The 16,542-nt window shown below is 36.0% G+C and overlaps 3 protein-coding genes across 3 annotated transcripts; 2 read left to right on the forward strand and 1 right to left on the reverse strand.

The window, feature by feature from the left end:
- The first annotated feature begins 190 nt into the window (after nt 1-190).
- Nucleotides 191-971, forward strand: LOC110425419 (LOB domain-containing protein 33-like). The gene is made up of 2 exons (XM_021440332.1): nt 191-469; nt 570-971. The coding sequence occupies exons 1-2, from the start codon at nt 191-193 to the stop codon at nt 969-971; spliced, it is 681 nt and encodes a 226-aa protein (XP_021296007.1).
- A 6,014-nt stretch (nt 972-6,985) lies between these two features.
- On the reverse strand, nt 6,986-9,903 carry LOC110425575 (AT-hook motif nuclear-localized protein 15-like). Its single transcript, XM_021440485.2, has 2 exons — nt 9,850-9,903; nt 6,986-9,435 (listed from the first exon to the last, which is right to left on the reverse strand). The coding sequence occupies exon 2, from the start codon at nt 8,298-8,300 to the stop codon at nt 7,281-7,283; it is 1,020 nt and encodes a 339-aa protein (XP_021296160.1). The 5' UTR covers nt 8,301-9,435; nt 9,850-9,903; the 3' UTR covers nt 6,986-7,280.
- Nucleotides 9,904-13,031: 3,128 nt separating this feature from the next.
- On the forward strand, nt 13,032-16,168 carry LOC110425024 (Tetratricopeptide repeat (TPR)-like superfamily protein). The gene is made up of 8 exons (XM_021439779.2): nt 13,032-13,195; nt 13,273-13,392; nt 13,731-13,826; nt 13,919-13,991; nt 15,032-15,093; nt 15,240-15,321; nt 15,715-15,775; nt 15,859-16,168. Exons 1-8 carry the CDS (start codon nt 13,070-13,072, stop codon nt 15,908-15,910), a joined length of 672 nt encoding a protein of 223 aa, XP_021295454.1. The 5' UTR covers nt 13,032-13,069; the 3' UTR covers nt 15,911-16,168.
- Nucleotides 16,169-16,542: the final 374 nt, after the last annotated feature.

Below are 16,542 nucleotides of genomic sequence, written 5' to 3' on the forward strand. Positions count from 1 at the left end.
AAAAGAACAAGCATTCAGGTAAAGTGATAATATCCCCTTGGGCTTAACAAAAACCTACTTCTCCAAGCCTTTTAAAAGGTGATGGTTATAAAGACTTCTTTGTTCCTAAACAAACCAGCCCTAACCCTTTTAGTACTACAGAAAAATACATCATTGACACAGATAATTTAGCAAGAAAAAGCTTGGGAAAATGACAGGGCTTGGCTCTTCATGTGGAGCTTGCAAATTCCTGAGGAGAAAGTGCACGAGCGAATGCGTTTTTGCACCTTACTTTTGTTATGATGAGGCTGCAAGTCACTTTGCGGCAGTGCACAAGGTGTTTGGTGCTAGCAATGTTTCCAAGCTATTGTTACACCTACCGATGCATAATCGAAGTGATGCTGCTGTCACTATATCTTATGAAGCACTGGCTCGGATGCGGGACCCCATATACGGTTGTGTTGCTCATATCTTTGCACTTCAACAACAGGTTTCGATGTTGCTTTTACTGCAACTTTTCTCTTGATCAATACCAGTAAAAACCATGCTAATATTCATGCCTGTTGTTCACTGAATTCATCACCTTGCAGGTTGCCAACCTACAAGAGGAGATAGAAATTCTCATCAACCAAATCGCCAATCATGCTGCTGATCAGGTTCCCAGCTGCGGAAATACTCAAGCAGCTACTTACCCGGATGGTAAGATACAGTTTGCTTCCCTGCATGAAACAATGAGCACAGTCTACTATCAAGATGAACAAGCTGCACTGCCCGACCATCCAGGACTTTTAACTGGAAATCAAATACTCGATGCTCAATTGTGTGAACCACTACCTCCTTCATACGAATGGGAAGACCAGAACTTTCCCTGTAACTTCTACCAAAACCCTCCAGAAATAAACTTGGAAGGAGTGGAATCAGGAATTCTCATAGATTATCCATGCATGGGAAGCAGTGTTACCACTACAAACTGGGAAGGTCCAAGCTGGTAGTACATTTCCAGCTTTCATAGCTTGGAATTGATCTTTTAAGCCAAGTACAGTGGCTCCGCAAGGGATAAGGTTTGCACCAGGCATGATGTAATTTATGTTAGATTACCATGATTCTTATGATAAATGTTTATGTTTGTTCTAATTTGAATTTTTGAAATAAGCACCTTGTGTTATAATGTAGCCGATGTTTATACTTAGCAGATCATGCATATAAAGAAAAGTGAACTCTACTTTTCCTTATAGCAATTTTGGAACGTAAAGCAACCAATATCTTAAGTTATTAAAGTAAAGATGAAGCAAGTACTTGCCATTAAGGATGTCATAAAACAGGGAGGTGATCATGCCAAAGTCAAAGCCCATGTCTGTTGCAAGCACACAAGTTATAAACAAAGAATCGAAAGGAAGTCCTTGTTTATTGACACCTAGAGGAGCTTTAGATAATACCCTAATGTTAATTTTCTCCTTCGTCCAACTTAACTTGTCATAAAACTACTGGCATCTTAATCAGTCAGAAGCAGAGCAGACATAAGCCATTGAAGGATAACTTTTGTTAATTCTATTGAACCAAAGGGTTCTTACAGGGAAGGGAAAATATGAGAAGACAAAGGTAGAAACTAGAACTCTAGAACTAGCTCCTCAACAAATCCATGATATGGTTCTGCATTCTTAGCAACTGTGAGGCAACAGATTATACAAAATCTTGTCAAGAAGTGGTCAGGTGGAACTGATTTAGAATTATGAACTGTTCTTGTTCCCTTCAATTCTGTCTTTGTTCTAAAAGCAAACTTAGCGTCAAAACAAGTTTTAGTGATTCGTTTACTAAAAATTTGTCCAAACTGGAGATGCATGAACTTACAAGGAATCCAAGGTAAACAATCTGTCCCAGTGGAGGAAATAACTTGGTTCTGTTTCTGGTTTTGCTGGGATGCTCTTACATGGTTCAGATCAGTAGCCATCAAGGGACTTTGGGCTTATGAAGCCAAAACATTCATTATATCACAGATTTGAGTCAACTATGATCAGGCTTTCCAATTGGGCTTGTCAATTGGACTAGGTGAAAAGAAGAAATGATTGAAAACATCAAGAAAATATAGGCCTATTAAGTAAGAGGAAGCGAAAGATCCATGGAACAAAAAACACAAAATGTGCTGGTATGGGGAAATAGGTCTTTCCTCTTAGTAAGAAGAAGGTCCAATGGCAGGAGCACTTTGACTGGGCCTGTCTTGTTCAGGTTACAGTGCTTCACAAACAAAGAGAACTGCCCCAAGTCCAAGCCCACAACAATCCTGATGCAATATGCAACTCTGAAACAACCCCAATGTCAAAGGCCTGTTATTTTTCCAATCCAATGATCTCATTCCACATTTTCATTTCAGTTTGCATTGCTTAGGCTCTCCTGAATCGACAGGACACTGATGGAAATGTGGAACTTTTGGCTCAGGCAAGCTTAGTTGTTCAACAAAACTACCACTTCCATTTCCAACAAAAATATCATTGAATCAAATTGGCTATAGATGAATCAGCACATTCAAAGAAAGGGAAAGCAACTCAAAGTCACAATTGGGCTTATGAGAAATGAAAATTAGACTGTCATATAAAAAATTCAACTAAATATTAAAAACCCATGTTTCTAACATTATTTTCGTATGCTTTCTCTGCAGCCAAGCAGAAAATATTTCATCAAGAACACTGCTGTACGCAAATAGCTGCAAAGAAAGCGGAGTCTTCAAGTCATAACTCACCTTTTTGGTGTGCACTAGAGATTTTGAAACCTGATAGTCTGGTTTCTACAATATGTTAATTAGTTCTACAAAACTTGCATGGAGATCAGTGAAGACCATGAAAAAAATTCATTGAAAGCATATATATTCAGTAAATATAGCTCTACAAATCTTGGGTTAATTCTTTTATCAAGAAATCTTACTGTCTTAGTAAGCATTCCATCATTCCTTTCATTTGACCTGCAAGAAAGCAAGAGTATCCTAAGTGTCGCTGTCTTAGTAAAGTTCTCTTCCTTTTCTTTTCTTTTTCCTTTAATGATTACACCAAATGGAAATAGTAGTAACAGGTTTCCTTGCTTGTTTGGTAGTTGAGGACTGAGTTAATTCTTTGTCTTCTAATCTCTAAATGAAGAAGTAATGAGGCAAGGGCATTGTTCTTTAATCTTTTTCCTTTTTCTTTGTGCATATAAATTGAAAAATGATCGTAATATTTTTTTAATATATATTTTTGTAGTCAGTCAAATGCTAAAGAGAAGGATATGTTTGGATGAAGGAAAAGGACCATTCTTGGCCACTGTCTGAGTGATTACTGAAGTTGGACAAGTTTTTAACAGGGTTGACATCATTTTTAAGACATTTAATTCTACCAAAGAGGGTGGAAATAAGCTTTCCTTATCCAATTGATTCTTTGAGCTGCAGCAAGGGAAAGTATCTTCGGAAAGGAGACATAATTTAATGAAGTTTGAATAAGCATGTTGACAGGAAAGGAGTAAGGCAGGCAAACATCTTTATAAGTTGCCACTTCCATAGGTATGCACCCAAAGATTTGATGCATTCTCAAAAGGGGTAGGACAATGACATTACCAAATGAAGCTCCTCTAATTTGGAATCTATATATATATATATATATATATATCTCCCACTTTCCCCCCTTCCACTCAATCCTTTGCCTCATCAACAGGAAAAAGTCACTCAAAAGTAATCCAGTTCTCAAATGCTTGGCCAAACATGAAATGAACTCCAACAAGCCTTTAATTCCCTTCTCTCTCTGTCTCTCTCTCTTTGCACCCAAAAATTTGATTCAATACTAGATGTGTATATTTTCTTATTCAAAGATAAAGCAAGAGAAGATAGAAAAGGCTATGGAATTAATATAGAAAGAATGAAAAATTCTTACAATCTTCACCCTCAATAAACAGTAAAGAGTGCCTCTCTATCTCACAAGATGTTCCCCCCTATAATCTGCAGGAAGAGAACACTGAAAATGGTGGAATGAGTGACACACACAACATGTCACAAACTTGAATAATAGTCTAAAAGCAGTCTCAATTCCTATCCTGGAAATGCAACAGCAAGGCCATAGGTAATTCCATCAGGAAAATGGGCAACTTTATGTCCTATCTTATTAATGAACCCTAGCAGAAATGGTTGATTAAGAGATGTTTCCCCATCTAATCAAAAAAGAGCACATATTCTTAATCAACTGTTTGCTGAACTATCCAACTGCAAAAGTTCCATCAGCAGAGATGACTTGTCTTAAATTTAAACACTGGTGCATATCAAGATAATGCAAGAGCAAGTGCCCCTCCAATTTCTTCCTAGTGCTTAAGAATTTTTGAATTTAACAGCATGATGATAGAGATATACAGCTGGATGAGATTTTAAATCAGCGGTGGCAAATCATGGCTACAGCAAATGCATGTGTAGACCTTAAAGGAAACCAAGTTCTATTGGCTGAACTTTAGCAAGAATACACAGTCAATAATATTGAGTTGTGATTGACAACTGAGGAAGAAATGGGGGGTGAGAGTAAAAACAAGCAGTGTTTTCATGGTCTTTACCTGTTAATTAAGGAAGATGAGCAGCATTTACAACATTTATCCAAGAACCAAGTTCCATTCAAATTTCAAATGATGTGAGGAACAAGAAAATCAAATAAAAGGAGAGCACCTGTCCTTAAACCTCGGCTACTATACACTAGCAAATCATACATAGCAACTGCTAATCCCACAAGTTGAAAACATTATTTAGTTATTAAGAACCAAAGGAATTAAGGCCTTACTAAGATTTATGTACATCATAGAGGTTCAGTAATGTTAACATAATGCATGTTCTCAACTATCTAAACAAAAATGCATGTGTAAGGTATGAAAAGAAAGGAACAAACAATTCAGAAGTTCAGATATACCAAGTTGATATAGTTAATAGAATTCTTCATAATTCTTATTAGCAGTCGTGTTCAAATTAGGCAGAATCAAGCAGTTATACCGCATTTCTAACTGGAGATGAGGTTTGGGGAGGAAAACCATGATTTCTGAAATTAGGGGAATGAAGGTGGACCGATAGTTTAGAGGTAGCCAAATTAACCTTTCCTCGAAAAGAAAACGAGGTTTGATTTCCCCTCTTCTCACAATCTATCCAGGAAGGCAGAAGGAGGGGAATTGAAGCAATGGCAATGGAGCATGCATAAGATTCTTTTCATGTTCAACAAACTATGCCCTCACACAAAGGAGCACGCACACAATCAAGTATACCTGTTTACATACATTCATGAACATGATTGCATTAGTTTGGTAAGAGTAGGATTGACTTTTAAAGCATGACACCAAGTTTGGTTGAGATCAAAATTTCTTACAAGACTTTAAGAAGGTAAACTAGTTATCTACTTTTAGATACTTGTTCCATATATTTTCAACTACTATCTTAGATGCTTGTCCTGATATGCAACAACCATTGACTAAGAGGGCAAAAAGAAACACAATGACTTCCAAGTACACATTTAGATCAGCCCCAACTAGTTCAAACCAATACTGCATTTGAATAATAAAACTCGTTTAAGAAACAGGCAACGGTCGTACTTATAATTCATAACAGTTTTAATTCTATATATAATCACTTCATGTTCATATAAGGGACAAAATGTCATATCAAATATCACTGGAGGAAAAGAAATTCAACTAAGAACAAATTAACTTGAAAAATTCCATCAAACTAAAAAGAGATATCAACTTAATAGTAAGTATGAGGAACTTAACAGTAAGTATGAGAAATCAACTTAATACAAATATTTTTTTGGCTGAGCAAAAAAAAAAAAAGAAAGTATTGAGGAACTGAAATCCTGCTAGGACCTTTTTTCAGCCTTAACAAAATAAATTATTTTAAGTACAAGTACAGCTTAGTAATTAATTGCTATTTTATATCTTATTATATCTGCATCCTCTTCAACTAGCAAACAAAGCTAGAAGCAATTAAGATAGGGAGATTAATTCAAACTTAGATACCACATTAGTCAATTAAGCTCTGAGACAGACAAGAATGTTAATCCTAAATGCAAAACCCGGTCTGGGCAAAAGATCATGGTGGCTGAGAAGGAGGCACAACTTGACTATGGGAAAGAAACAAAATTCAGAAGTCTAAACTTGTTTAATAAGGCACTGACAAACAGCATAAGCTTGTAGATTTTGATCTAAAACCCAAATTTTGTAGATTCACAGTAAACTAGGCAAAATCCAATATGGAAGATGCCATTGCCTTTTTTTTCCCATCATGATATTCTAGAGATATTTTCATTTCCATTAAAACCTGGTAGGAAGTACTAATTGAAAGGCAGCTTTACAAGCCCTAGTGTCAGTTTGAAATTCTCCAAGAGGAATGTCACATTATGTGAAATAATGGCAATAATGCACTCAAAGAGACCCACAGGTGTAAAGTATACAGATTTTATCTTGATTTGGGTTGACCCATTGCAGAAACTACCCCCCCAATGAATCATTATGATGAGAAAATCTGATCTAGCAGTGCTGAAACAACCCATTTGGGAAAATGCAGATGAATCACCTCAGCTCTCTCTCTCTCTTTTTCTGATCAGCTAATGAAGCTGAAGTGTCTCAGTCAAAGCTCTGCCAACCTGACTAGATATTCATCTCTTTTCTCTGACACATAGAACTCTCGCATTTAAGCTTCTCAGCACCATTAATATTGTTGGAAAAAGATGAAAATCATAAAATATTGAGGAAAGAAGATGAGTATTAACAAGCATACCATGAAAAGAATCTTCTGATATATCCTTGCAACAATTTTCAGTATCTCTCAACTCTCTTCTTCACCTTTCCCTTCCTTTTCCTACATCCTCAAGATGCATTCCTCCAAGAAAGTTGATCAAATGGAATTAAAGGGAAAGACAACAAAAGAAACTACTAGAAAGCTCTAAAACATGATGGAAACTTAACCACAGATCGTAAACAGCATGCACCAAAACAATTTGCTCAATAAGAATTTCATTTCTTTGCCTACATCATCAAAGATACATTGCTACACCAAAAAGGAGTTGATTAGGGAATAGAAACAAGAGATACTTATACAAAGTTCCACAAAAGATGATCTAAAACATAGTTAAAGCCTAACCATGAACTTGGTTAAATTCACAGAGATCAGAAACTAACGAACAAGTAGTCCTACCTTTCTCCCCTACACTTACATGAAAATTGTCATTACATTTTTTGCACAAAAACCAGTCAGCATAGTCAAACCACCATACCATCTCCAGTTTCCACCTTCGGCTCTATCTCCAATCCATTCCTCTTTCATGTTAATAGGAGGGCGGTGGACGCGGCGGAGGACCCCAAAACACATCAGGAGGCATTTGTCCATTAGGCAGTAAATTAGGAGGCAAATTATACAAAGGAATTGAACCACCTTGCTGATCATGACCCAAACCTTGAGACTGAGATGACCCTGAATTACCACCGCCGCCGCCACCATTATTATTGCTATTGTTAACTTGCTGCTGCATTCCAATCCCTTCTCCTCCTCCTCCTCCTCCTTCCTCACCACCATTTTCGTCCTCTATTGGCAACCTCTCATAAACCGCATTCATAAAAGTTGCCGCGATAACCATCACCGGCCCTGAAGCTACCAGGGCCCCAACCACACTCCCTCCCACCACCTGCCCTTGCCCGCCCGCTAAATACACAGTCAGGCCCGTGGCCCCCGGAGGCGAAGGCGAGGGCAGAAACGCACCGGATAAAGATAAAATCTCAAATCTTCCATGTAAAGTGATCACTCCACCAGGGGCAGCTGGTTGGCGGAGGGTAACATTGGTAACAATACCACTGCCGCTCAAAACCGACACACCCCGGTGGCGGCGCTGAGCAAAATTAGCTATACACTCGGCAATGTCACTGCCACTAGTGATTTCCAACACATGGCTACGGAGAGAGTTAGGGCTTTCCTTGGTGATAACAATGGGAGGCTTCGGTTTGTTCTTTGAACCAGGTGGTCTACCTCTAGGACGGCGAGTGGCTGAACTTGAACCAGGTTCAATGGTTTCAAAAGCGGTGGTTTGGTCATCAGGTTCCATATTGTCTCGGCTATCTTCATTGTCGTCTTGGTTTTGGTTTGGAGTGGCGGCGTTAGGGCTGCTAGTGTTGGCATTGGGGGGGCTAGCGTTATTATCTCTAAAATCTTGGTGTTCTCGTCTGGGTCCAAGGCGGTTCAAAGCTATCCGGTGTTCTTCTTCAGATGGGTTCCTAAGGTGAAGAGATGGAGTTGAACCTATTGAATCAACACCTCTCATGGCCACATTTCCAGCCCACCAACGATTAGCCATATTTCAAAACAAGAAACAAACTTTTTTTTTGGAGGGGAATCAAAGCAATAATAACTGAGATGGCAAATAGGAAAAAGAACCAAGATGAATGGGATCTTCTCTGTTACCGTTACTTAGCAATGGAAACTACCTTTTCCTTTGTTTGTTTGCTGTGGTAGATTGACAGAGAGATCTCCAATGAAGAACCCCAAATCAAGTTGGTACCAGTCCAAAACCTTATCTCTTCTTCAAAATCGACACCACCATATTGCATGAATCAGACACTTCACACATGGGTTCCTCTTGTTTTTTGCATGAAAAACCCTACCCATTAACCTCAAAATCAGATCCAACAAAGCCTTCTTCTCTTCAAACAAAAACCCACCTTTCTAAAACCCCCCAAAGAAACAAGTTTATCTTCAAGATCCCAACTTCAAACTTCAAAAATATCTTGCTTGCAGAAACTAAAAAGGACACCCCCAGCTACGTGAAACTCGAAGCACTGTGTTGTGTAAGTGAAATATGCCGTGCTTCGCTCTTTCCCTGTTATTTTCTTGTACTGAACATAAAAAGAGTGTTGAGGAAAAAAGGTTACCTTTTTTTGTACCTCTTCTCACTCGATACACAGAAAAACGAAAAATCGAGCAACCGAGTAATCAAACTATCTCTCTGTACAGCAAAACTCTCACTTCTTTCAGGGGAGGCGGGAGGCGGGGGGGGGTCCTCTTCTTCAGTTTTACCTTGCTGCTGCAGAGTGATCAGTTTTGTTTTTCCCAAGTCTTGTGCAAGTGTACGTTAAAGCGAAGCACTTGACTCTCTTTCTGCCTGGTTTTGTACGATAACGATTACGATTGCCAGAACTCCCACTATCTTCTAACAGCGGTTTTGCAGAGCCTGGTTTCTGCGTGTCTGCCTGGTTTTATCTCTTCTTTTTTCTTTTTCTTTTTTTTTTTTGACTTGCAAGGTTTATCAAGCTAAGCCCACTCCAAGAAGTTGAATGAGCATTTATAGTCCACATCTAAAAACTTGAAAAACCATCAATGAAATGGTAACTGTTTATCCTTTGACGTCATCCTGTGGTTGATTTTGATTGGAAATCATGACCAATTTTCAAGCCGCATCTTGTCATCGGCTGTCATAACCATATATCCATATCCTTCGAATAAGAAAATTCATGCATCAATGAGAGAATTGCTTCTCAAGTTAATACTTATCTTGCCTACCTAATGATGACTATTGTGTACTTATTTCTCTTCTTTCCCCATTGTAAAGCAAGGATTTTTTTTCACCTTTTTGACATAAATTTTGTATACTCAAGCAAGAATATAAACCTAAGCAATAAAAGCATTCACCCAAAGAAAACCTCTAAACCTATAGCAGGCAAGTAGGGCAGCTAACCACATGCTAGCTAGAATGTTCCATGTGCTTGTCATGATCATATGATTGGCTAAGATGATGATGATGATGGAGGGGTTACAAGATCAAGTTCATGGGAGGAATGGGTGCATGGTAATGTAGCAAACAAGTTGAGTTTTTTACAGTTTACGTTATTGCAAAAGCAGCCTCTAACCTTTCTTCAGAGTTGGGAATACTAATTTGCAAAAGACTAATAACCCATTCCTCCAGACCTCCCAAATGGTGTGGGGTAACGTGCGCATATGACAGAGAGAGGAAGAAGATCGATAGAAAGGGTCGAGAGATGGGAGGTGGAAGGGTTGGGTCGGGGTTTGGTGGTGGGAACACGTCATTGTCTTCAAGTCCCGACAAAGTATCGAATGCCAAGACAAAGGAGAGAAGCGTGGAACATTTCACTTGCCAAAAACCAAGCGCCCCCCTTCCCCAACTAGGCTAGCCACCCCCCAATCAGGGCCAGGGGGCCGCAACCCCATTTCCTTCTCTTTCAAGTCTTTCAGTCAAACACTGTTTTTGGCTCTGCTGCCTGCCCATTTTTCGGTGCACATCTTTCTATTATTTTGTTTGTCCTCTTTTTGATTCTTTTCTTTTGTTTCTCTTTTCGGGTTGCCAAAGCACACTGAGGATTCTACTGGCTTCTCCCATACCGAATAAAGAAAGCAAAGAAAGTTGGCCCTAGGCCCTAGTTTCTACACGTTTCTGTACATGGAATTCTGGCAATGGATTGAAATGGAATCAAAGCATCTATGACAATTAGTGATGCCACCAGTGGCTCTGCAAATTACTCTTTGATTCAATTCCTCTGTCTTCACAATCAAAAACGTCAAATTCTAGCATTTATTATCTCTCTTAATTTGACTGAAAAAATTTAAAAAAAAACCATAGTTTTTACATTATTTAAAAGTGAAATTACACAACTATCGAATCTAGTTTATCGTATTTTTCTAACGGATATTAGGACTCTTACCGACATTAAGATCTTCATTTAACAAAAAATAATAATTAAAAATTTTCCAAAAAAAATTCAGGAAGATGACTCTTTGTCACTAACTATATCAATCTTGTTTATTGACTTTAACTTAAGAAAACAAACCCAATACATGGTCTAAAGCTGATTGTAAAAAGTGCAAAAGGGGAAGATGACTGACGTTTGCAATTAATTATAGAGATTTATTCATATATAAATTTTAAGAAAATAAAACAATGAAAAAAAAAAAACTTAGACATACACAATTGTCATTTGTCAGTAGTTATTACCATTATATTGTACACTGACAAAATGAGCAGTATTTATTATGTAATGACAATAATTAAAATTATGGTCCAACTTCCTCGAATGTAGTTTGAATTTACGTTCAACCATTAATTGTATATTCAAAACAGTGAATGTATATATAAAAAAAAGTAAAAAATGAAATAGAAGATGTTAAATCAATTTATATTTGATAAAATATTTTATACACCATCAATTACCTGACATACTATTAATAAAATAATTAAAAATTTTCATTTTAAAAAATTTTTAAACCTTTACTTTTACAAGTTTATGACATCATATTCTATAATTAACTAATGTTATATAAGTGTTGTGCACAAATAGTACATCAGATATATACCGACAGTGAATCCAACAATTAATTCCTTAAGATCTTGACTAAGTCATTGTAGCAATTAATCATGAAACCAACATGTAATTAGAGGTTTATCAAGCAACATAACTTCCATTATTAATTGCCTTTGAAAGTAATAAAATTATCATTAATTAATCATTAATTGAAGACCTAAATATTTAGTTATATCATCAAAGATCCTTCAAGAGTCTTGGTTCTTCCTTTAGCTATGAGAATAAATGCCAAATAATTGTAAACATTATTATATCATTGAATGGAAGTTCAGATTGATACGTTCTTTGCAAATTTGATTTCGTGCACACAAGATTAGTACATCCCCACATTTAATATTTGGCCATATGATTAATTGTTACTGACATCAATGGGTACAAAGTGCGTACTCTCACTTGGTTCAGTCCATGAACATTTTTCTTATAGTGGTCTTAATTTATGATGTTTTTAAAAAAAATCGAGAATTAGGAAGAGATGGGATCGGTTTTATAAAATATACATAATTTTTACTTGTTTGTGAATTCAAGAGTAATATAAAAAAAAGATTCAAATTTACCATTCTGTTTAGAATGAGGATGAATCAAATTTACTATCTATCTTTGAACAAGGTGCAAATTTATTATTATACTTTCAAATTTAAATTTAAAAATAAAAAAAAAACTTAGAATATTTTGTAAAATATTCACTTATTCCTTTGGAAAGTTTTTTTATTATTTAGTTTTAATATTTTTTAACCTAATTAAAAAATTACATCTATGCAAAGATGAGTGATAATTTTGATTTATTATCTTGACTAAAATAGTAAATTTAAACTTTACCCTAGTAATTAATTTAGATAAAATCTTTAATATTTGGCCATATGATTAATTGTTACTGACATCAATGAGCAAAAAGTGTGTACTCTCACTTGGTTCAGTTCATTAACATTTTTATTATACTGGTCTTAATTTATGGTTTTTCTTTAAAAAAAAAAAATCAAGAATTAGGGGGAGACGGGATGATTTTATAAAATATGCATAATAAAAAAAGTTTTACTTGTTTGTGAATCCGAGAGTAATTTAAAGAAAAATTTCGAATTTACTGTTTTGTTTAGAATGATGATGAATCAAAATTTACTATTTGTCTTTGAACGAGGTACAATTTTATTATCATACTTTTTAATTATATTTTTAAAAGAAAAAAAAACTTAGAATATTTTGTAAAATATTCACTTATTCCTTTGGAAAGATTTTTTTTACTATTTAGTTTTAATATTTTTGAACGTAATTAAAAAATTGCATGTATAAGTGATAAATTTGATTTTTCATCCTGACTAAGATAGTAAATTTAAACTTTATCCCAGTAATTAATTTGGGTAAAATCTTTAATCAATTTACACGTATTTTCTAAACCTCGTATGGATTTTTTCAACTAAGTTGATAATTATAAAAAGGTAATTTTTAATTGAAAATGTTAAAATAAATAAATATAAAAAAATTCTTATCTTAAGTAATTCATCCAAAAAAGAAATAGAAATATAAAACAAAAAGTATTTTTTTAATTTTATATACTTTGCATATGGCTAGCTAGCCGGCCCAATTTATTTCATCCTCATCCCTCGGCCCAATCTTAAGCTACAATATTTGGACCGATCCGGGTTTTAACCCGACAGGATCTCGAATTTGCCGCGTGTCGGAAGAAGTAACTGAAAAACAAAAATCATTATCCATATCTTTGCCATTGCATTGTCAGAAAGCCAACAAGAAAGGAAAAAACATGGCTCTTCTCTGTCATTGTAACAATGTTTCCTTTTCTTCTAAGCAATTTCCACTGAGAAAACCACCCAAGTCCCCTCTTTGCTTCATTAAAGCTCACTATTTCTTAAACTATCCTACACCCAAGGTGCATTTGACAACCCTTTTTCACTCGTCATTTCACTTTATTTTTTGGGTTTCTTTTGGTTAATTTGTTTTGGACAGGTTTTTGAGGAGAAACTTGAAAAGGTTTCTCTTTCTTTAGGAGAATCATTTTCAAAGGCCAGCTTGCTTGCTCTTGTCTCTGCTACTATCCTCTTTGTAGATCCTGCACTTGCGTTCAAGGTAAATTTTTAGCATTGCAGCTCTAATAATGTTCAATTTTTTGCTTGCCCTGAGAAGTTGTATGTGATCTTGAAAGAATTGCAAAAGATTTGTTATCTGAAGCACAAGAGTTTGATCCACCTGGCATTGGGTTGTTCCTATCTTAGCTATAGCTGGCCTCAATGTGATAATTCAACCATTCATTTTTGCTCTCTTTGTAATTGGTTTTCTTAGTACATAACTAAAGTTATTCTTCAGGTGATTCAAAATCTTTTGTTTTGCTCCATGATTTCCGATAAAAGTGTAATTCAGATTCGTGATCTATGTCTTTTGTTTGGGCAATGTGCATTGATTAAAAGGGAGGAGGGCCTTATGGAGCTGAAGTGACGAGGGGACAAGACTTAACGGGTAAAGATTTTAGTGGAAAGACTTTGATCAAGCAAGATTTTAAGACGGTATTGCTATTTTCGGCTAATTGAAATGTATGTGTGCATTTGTTAATTTTCAATCTGTTAAGCTCATTGAGTGTCTTTGTCCTATACTTCAGTCCATACTACGACAAGCCAATTTCAAAGGCGCAAAGTTGCTGGGTGCTAGCTTCTTTGATGCTGATTTGACAGGTTTCTCAAACTATTTTATGCATTTCCCCGTTTGGAATGTATAACTTGCCATGGTGATTGAAGAATTCCCTATCTTCGTATCATCTTTAAAGAAAGAATTTGATGTGACTTTGAAGTATCCATTATTATGGTTAGGCTTGTTTTAAGGCCTGAAAGCAGTTAGGGCTTTTAAACATGCAACAGTTCTATTGTTGGAATATCTGTATTGTTTAAAAGCTAAGGCCATGAGAGAAGTTGAGAACTTAGTTTATCTGAGCTCACATCCATTTGCCACATTGCTGTAGACCTTGGTCTTGCAGCCAACCCCACATGCCTCATTGGTTTAAGGCCTAGGCTAGTTTATCAAGTTTCATAAAAAATAACAACCGTTGTTCATTCCAAATGTTTAGTTAAGAGGTTGTAGTTTGGTTAACTCTGCGTCTTCATTGAAATTGCATTCGACTTTTTATCATTTCACTTATTACTAGACTGAAGGTTTCAAAAATGAAGAGACCAAAGCATAATCAAAGTTAATTTTGGTTGATTTTTGGTTTAAGATGCTTTAACACCGTCATTTGAAATATTGAGAAGTATGGGATGTAGGTTCTGCAAAATGACGGACGTCTTAATTTCGTTAGTATATGTTTCAGATAAGTGCATGCCTACAACTTTAGAAGAACACGTACATCTTTGGTTTTTTGATCATTTACCTATTCATTTTGTAAGGATAAACGAAGTAAAAATGACTTAAAATGGAAAAAAACATGGTTATAATGACTGTTATTGCACTCTCTATCTGCTTTTGACTATCATTCTGGATCCATTCCCTTAATGGGATTCTTTGACCAATGTCAAGGATATGTTCATAGTAAATTAGCTTAACTGCTACCAATATCATTTATATGTTTAAATATCCAATTGAAAACTTGAAATTGGAATTTTTCTCCTAAAGTTTAAAATTCAATCTTTGTTTTCTTTTTCCTGTCACCAATATCATTTAAATTTTCTAAGGGATTATTGTTTACCTAAAATTTATTTTGTAACATTTTGTGATGAGTCAGGGGCTGACCTTTCAGATGCCGATCTTAGAGGTGCAGATTTTTCTTTGGCAAATGTAACAAAGGTAATCTTTATCGAATCTTAGGTGCACTTTCTTTTCCTTGTGGAATGCCATTTCACATTTGTTTGAGTTGTATCTGTTATCAGAAAGATAAGCTATTGTTCTATCAGACAATCTCTTCTGATGAATCTGCACCGTACCTACTGCAGGCAAATTTAAGCAATGCAAACTTGGAAGGTGCACTTACTACAGGGAACACATCATTCAAAGGATCAAATGTAACAGGTGCTGGTATGTAAAAACCCCAGTTTAATGCAACTTTCAATCAGCTGTATATGGATGCTTTTGAGGATTAATACTTCTGCAAAGCCTAAAGTGTACGGCTAGTTATACCTTGAATGTTTCTTCATTTGTTCATAGTTCTCACTACTCATAATCCTTTAGTTTCATGGACCATGCTTTATTGGTACTTCAGAACTGTTGGAGTAATTCTTCACTCATTTTTAATTGAATTTTTGTAAATGGTATCGCACCAACATAGTTCCAACCATAAGTAAACATTGATTTTAGGAAACTTTCATCCTCAAAGGTTTCGCATTTTAATGATCTCAACTGAATAAGAGCTCTTGCAAATCATATTATCAGACAACTGGTCGATTTAGCTGATTTCTTTTGTATGATTAGATTTCACAGATGTGCCTCTGAGAGATGATCAACGTGAATACCTTTGCAAAATTGCAGACGGGTAAGACAGCTCATACCTTTAAGACATTTACTTGTCTTGTCATACATGTTTCTATTACCATTGAACTGTCCATGTGGCAATAGGGTGAATCCAACAACTGGGAATGCAACACGGGACACATTGCTTTGCAACTAGTAGTGCATTTCTCCTGAATGATCTTCTAGTAAAAAATAGAGAATTGGCACTGCAGCAGTTTTGATTTGAGGTGTGTGTATCTATTTTGCTGTACCGACTGTGTCATAGGTGATCAGTCATGTCATTTTCATCGTTTTCCATGTTGAAGATGCTCGCACTTACTTTGTTCGATAACGTGAGAACGTTTCATGTTCATATATCAGATGAACAAAACTGTTAACTCTTTTTAACTCCTGAATATCATCTTAAAAGAAACCATGTACTTTCTCCCTTTAAAAAAATAATAATTGATGAAGTCTGGTGCTGATCAATAGCTCCTTCTTAGGTCATATTCTCTTTCTTGGTAGATTTGAGGCAGGATGAGGGGTAAGGGGGTTGAAAACTGACCTCTGATCCTCCACTCAATGCGTAACAACTAACAACCATTGGGCCTAAACCATGGATTGTTTAGATGTAATTAACAATAGATGAGGTGAACTGTTATTCACCAAATATCACTGGGCCTTCCTTCAAGTTGCACAGAGCTTTTATCTTCCAATGGGCAAAAGGAATCGAAAAGAACTCCATGAAGCTTTCCAACCATGCTAAGCATGGTGCTGCACCAAATGTGGATGTCGTTTAGCGATCATTGA

Source organism: Theobroma umbraticum, unplaced genomic scaffold (assembly GCF_002168275.2).
Source record: "Theobroma umbraticum cultivar Fairchild unplaced genomic scaffold, ASM216827v3 scaffold_81.0, whole genome shotgun sequence".
NCBI lineage: Eukaryota > Viridiplantae > Streptophyta > Magnoliopsida > Malvales > Malvaceae > Theobroma > Theobroma umbraticum.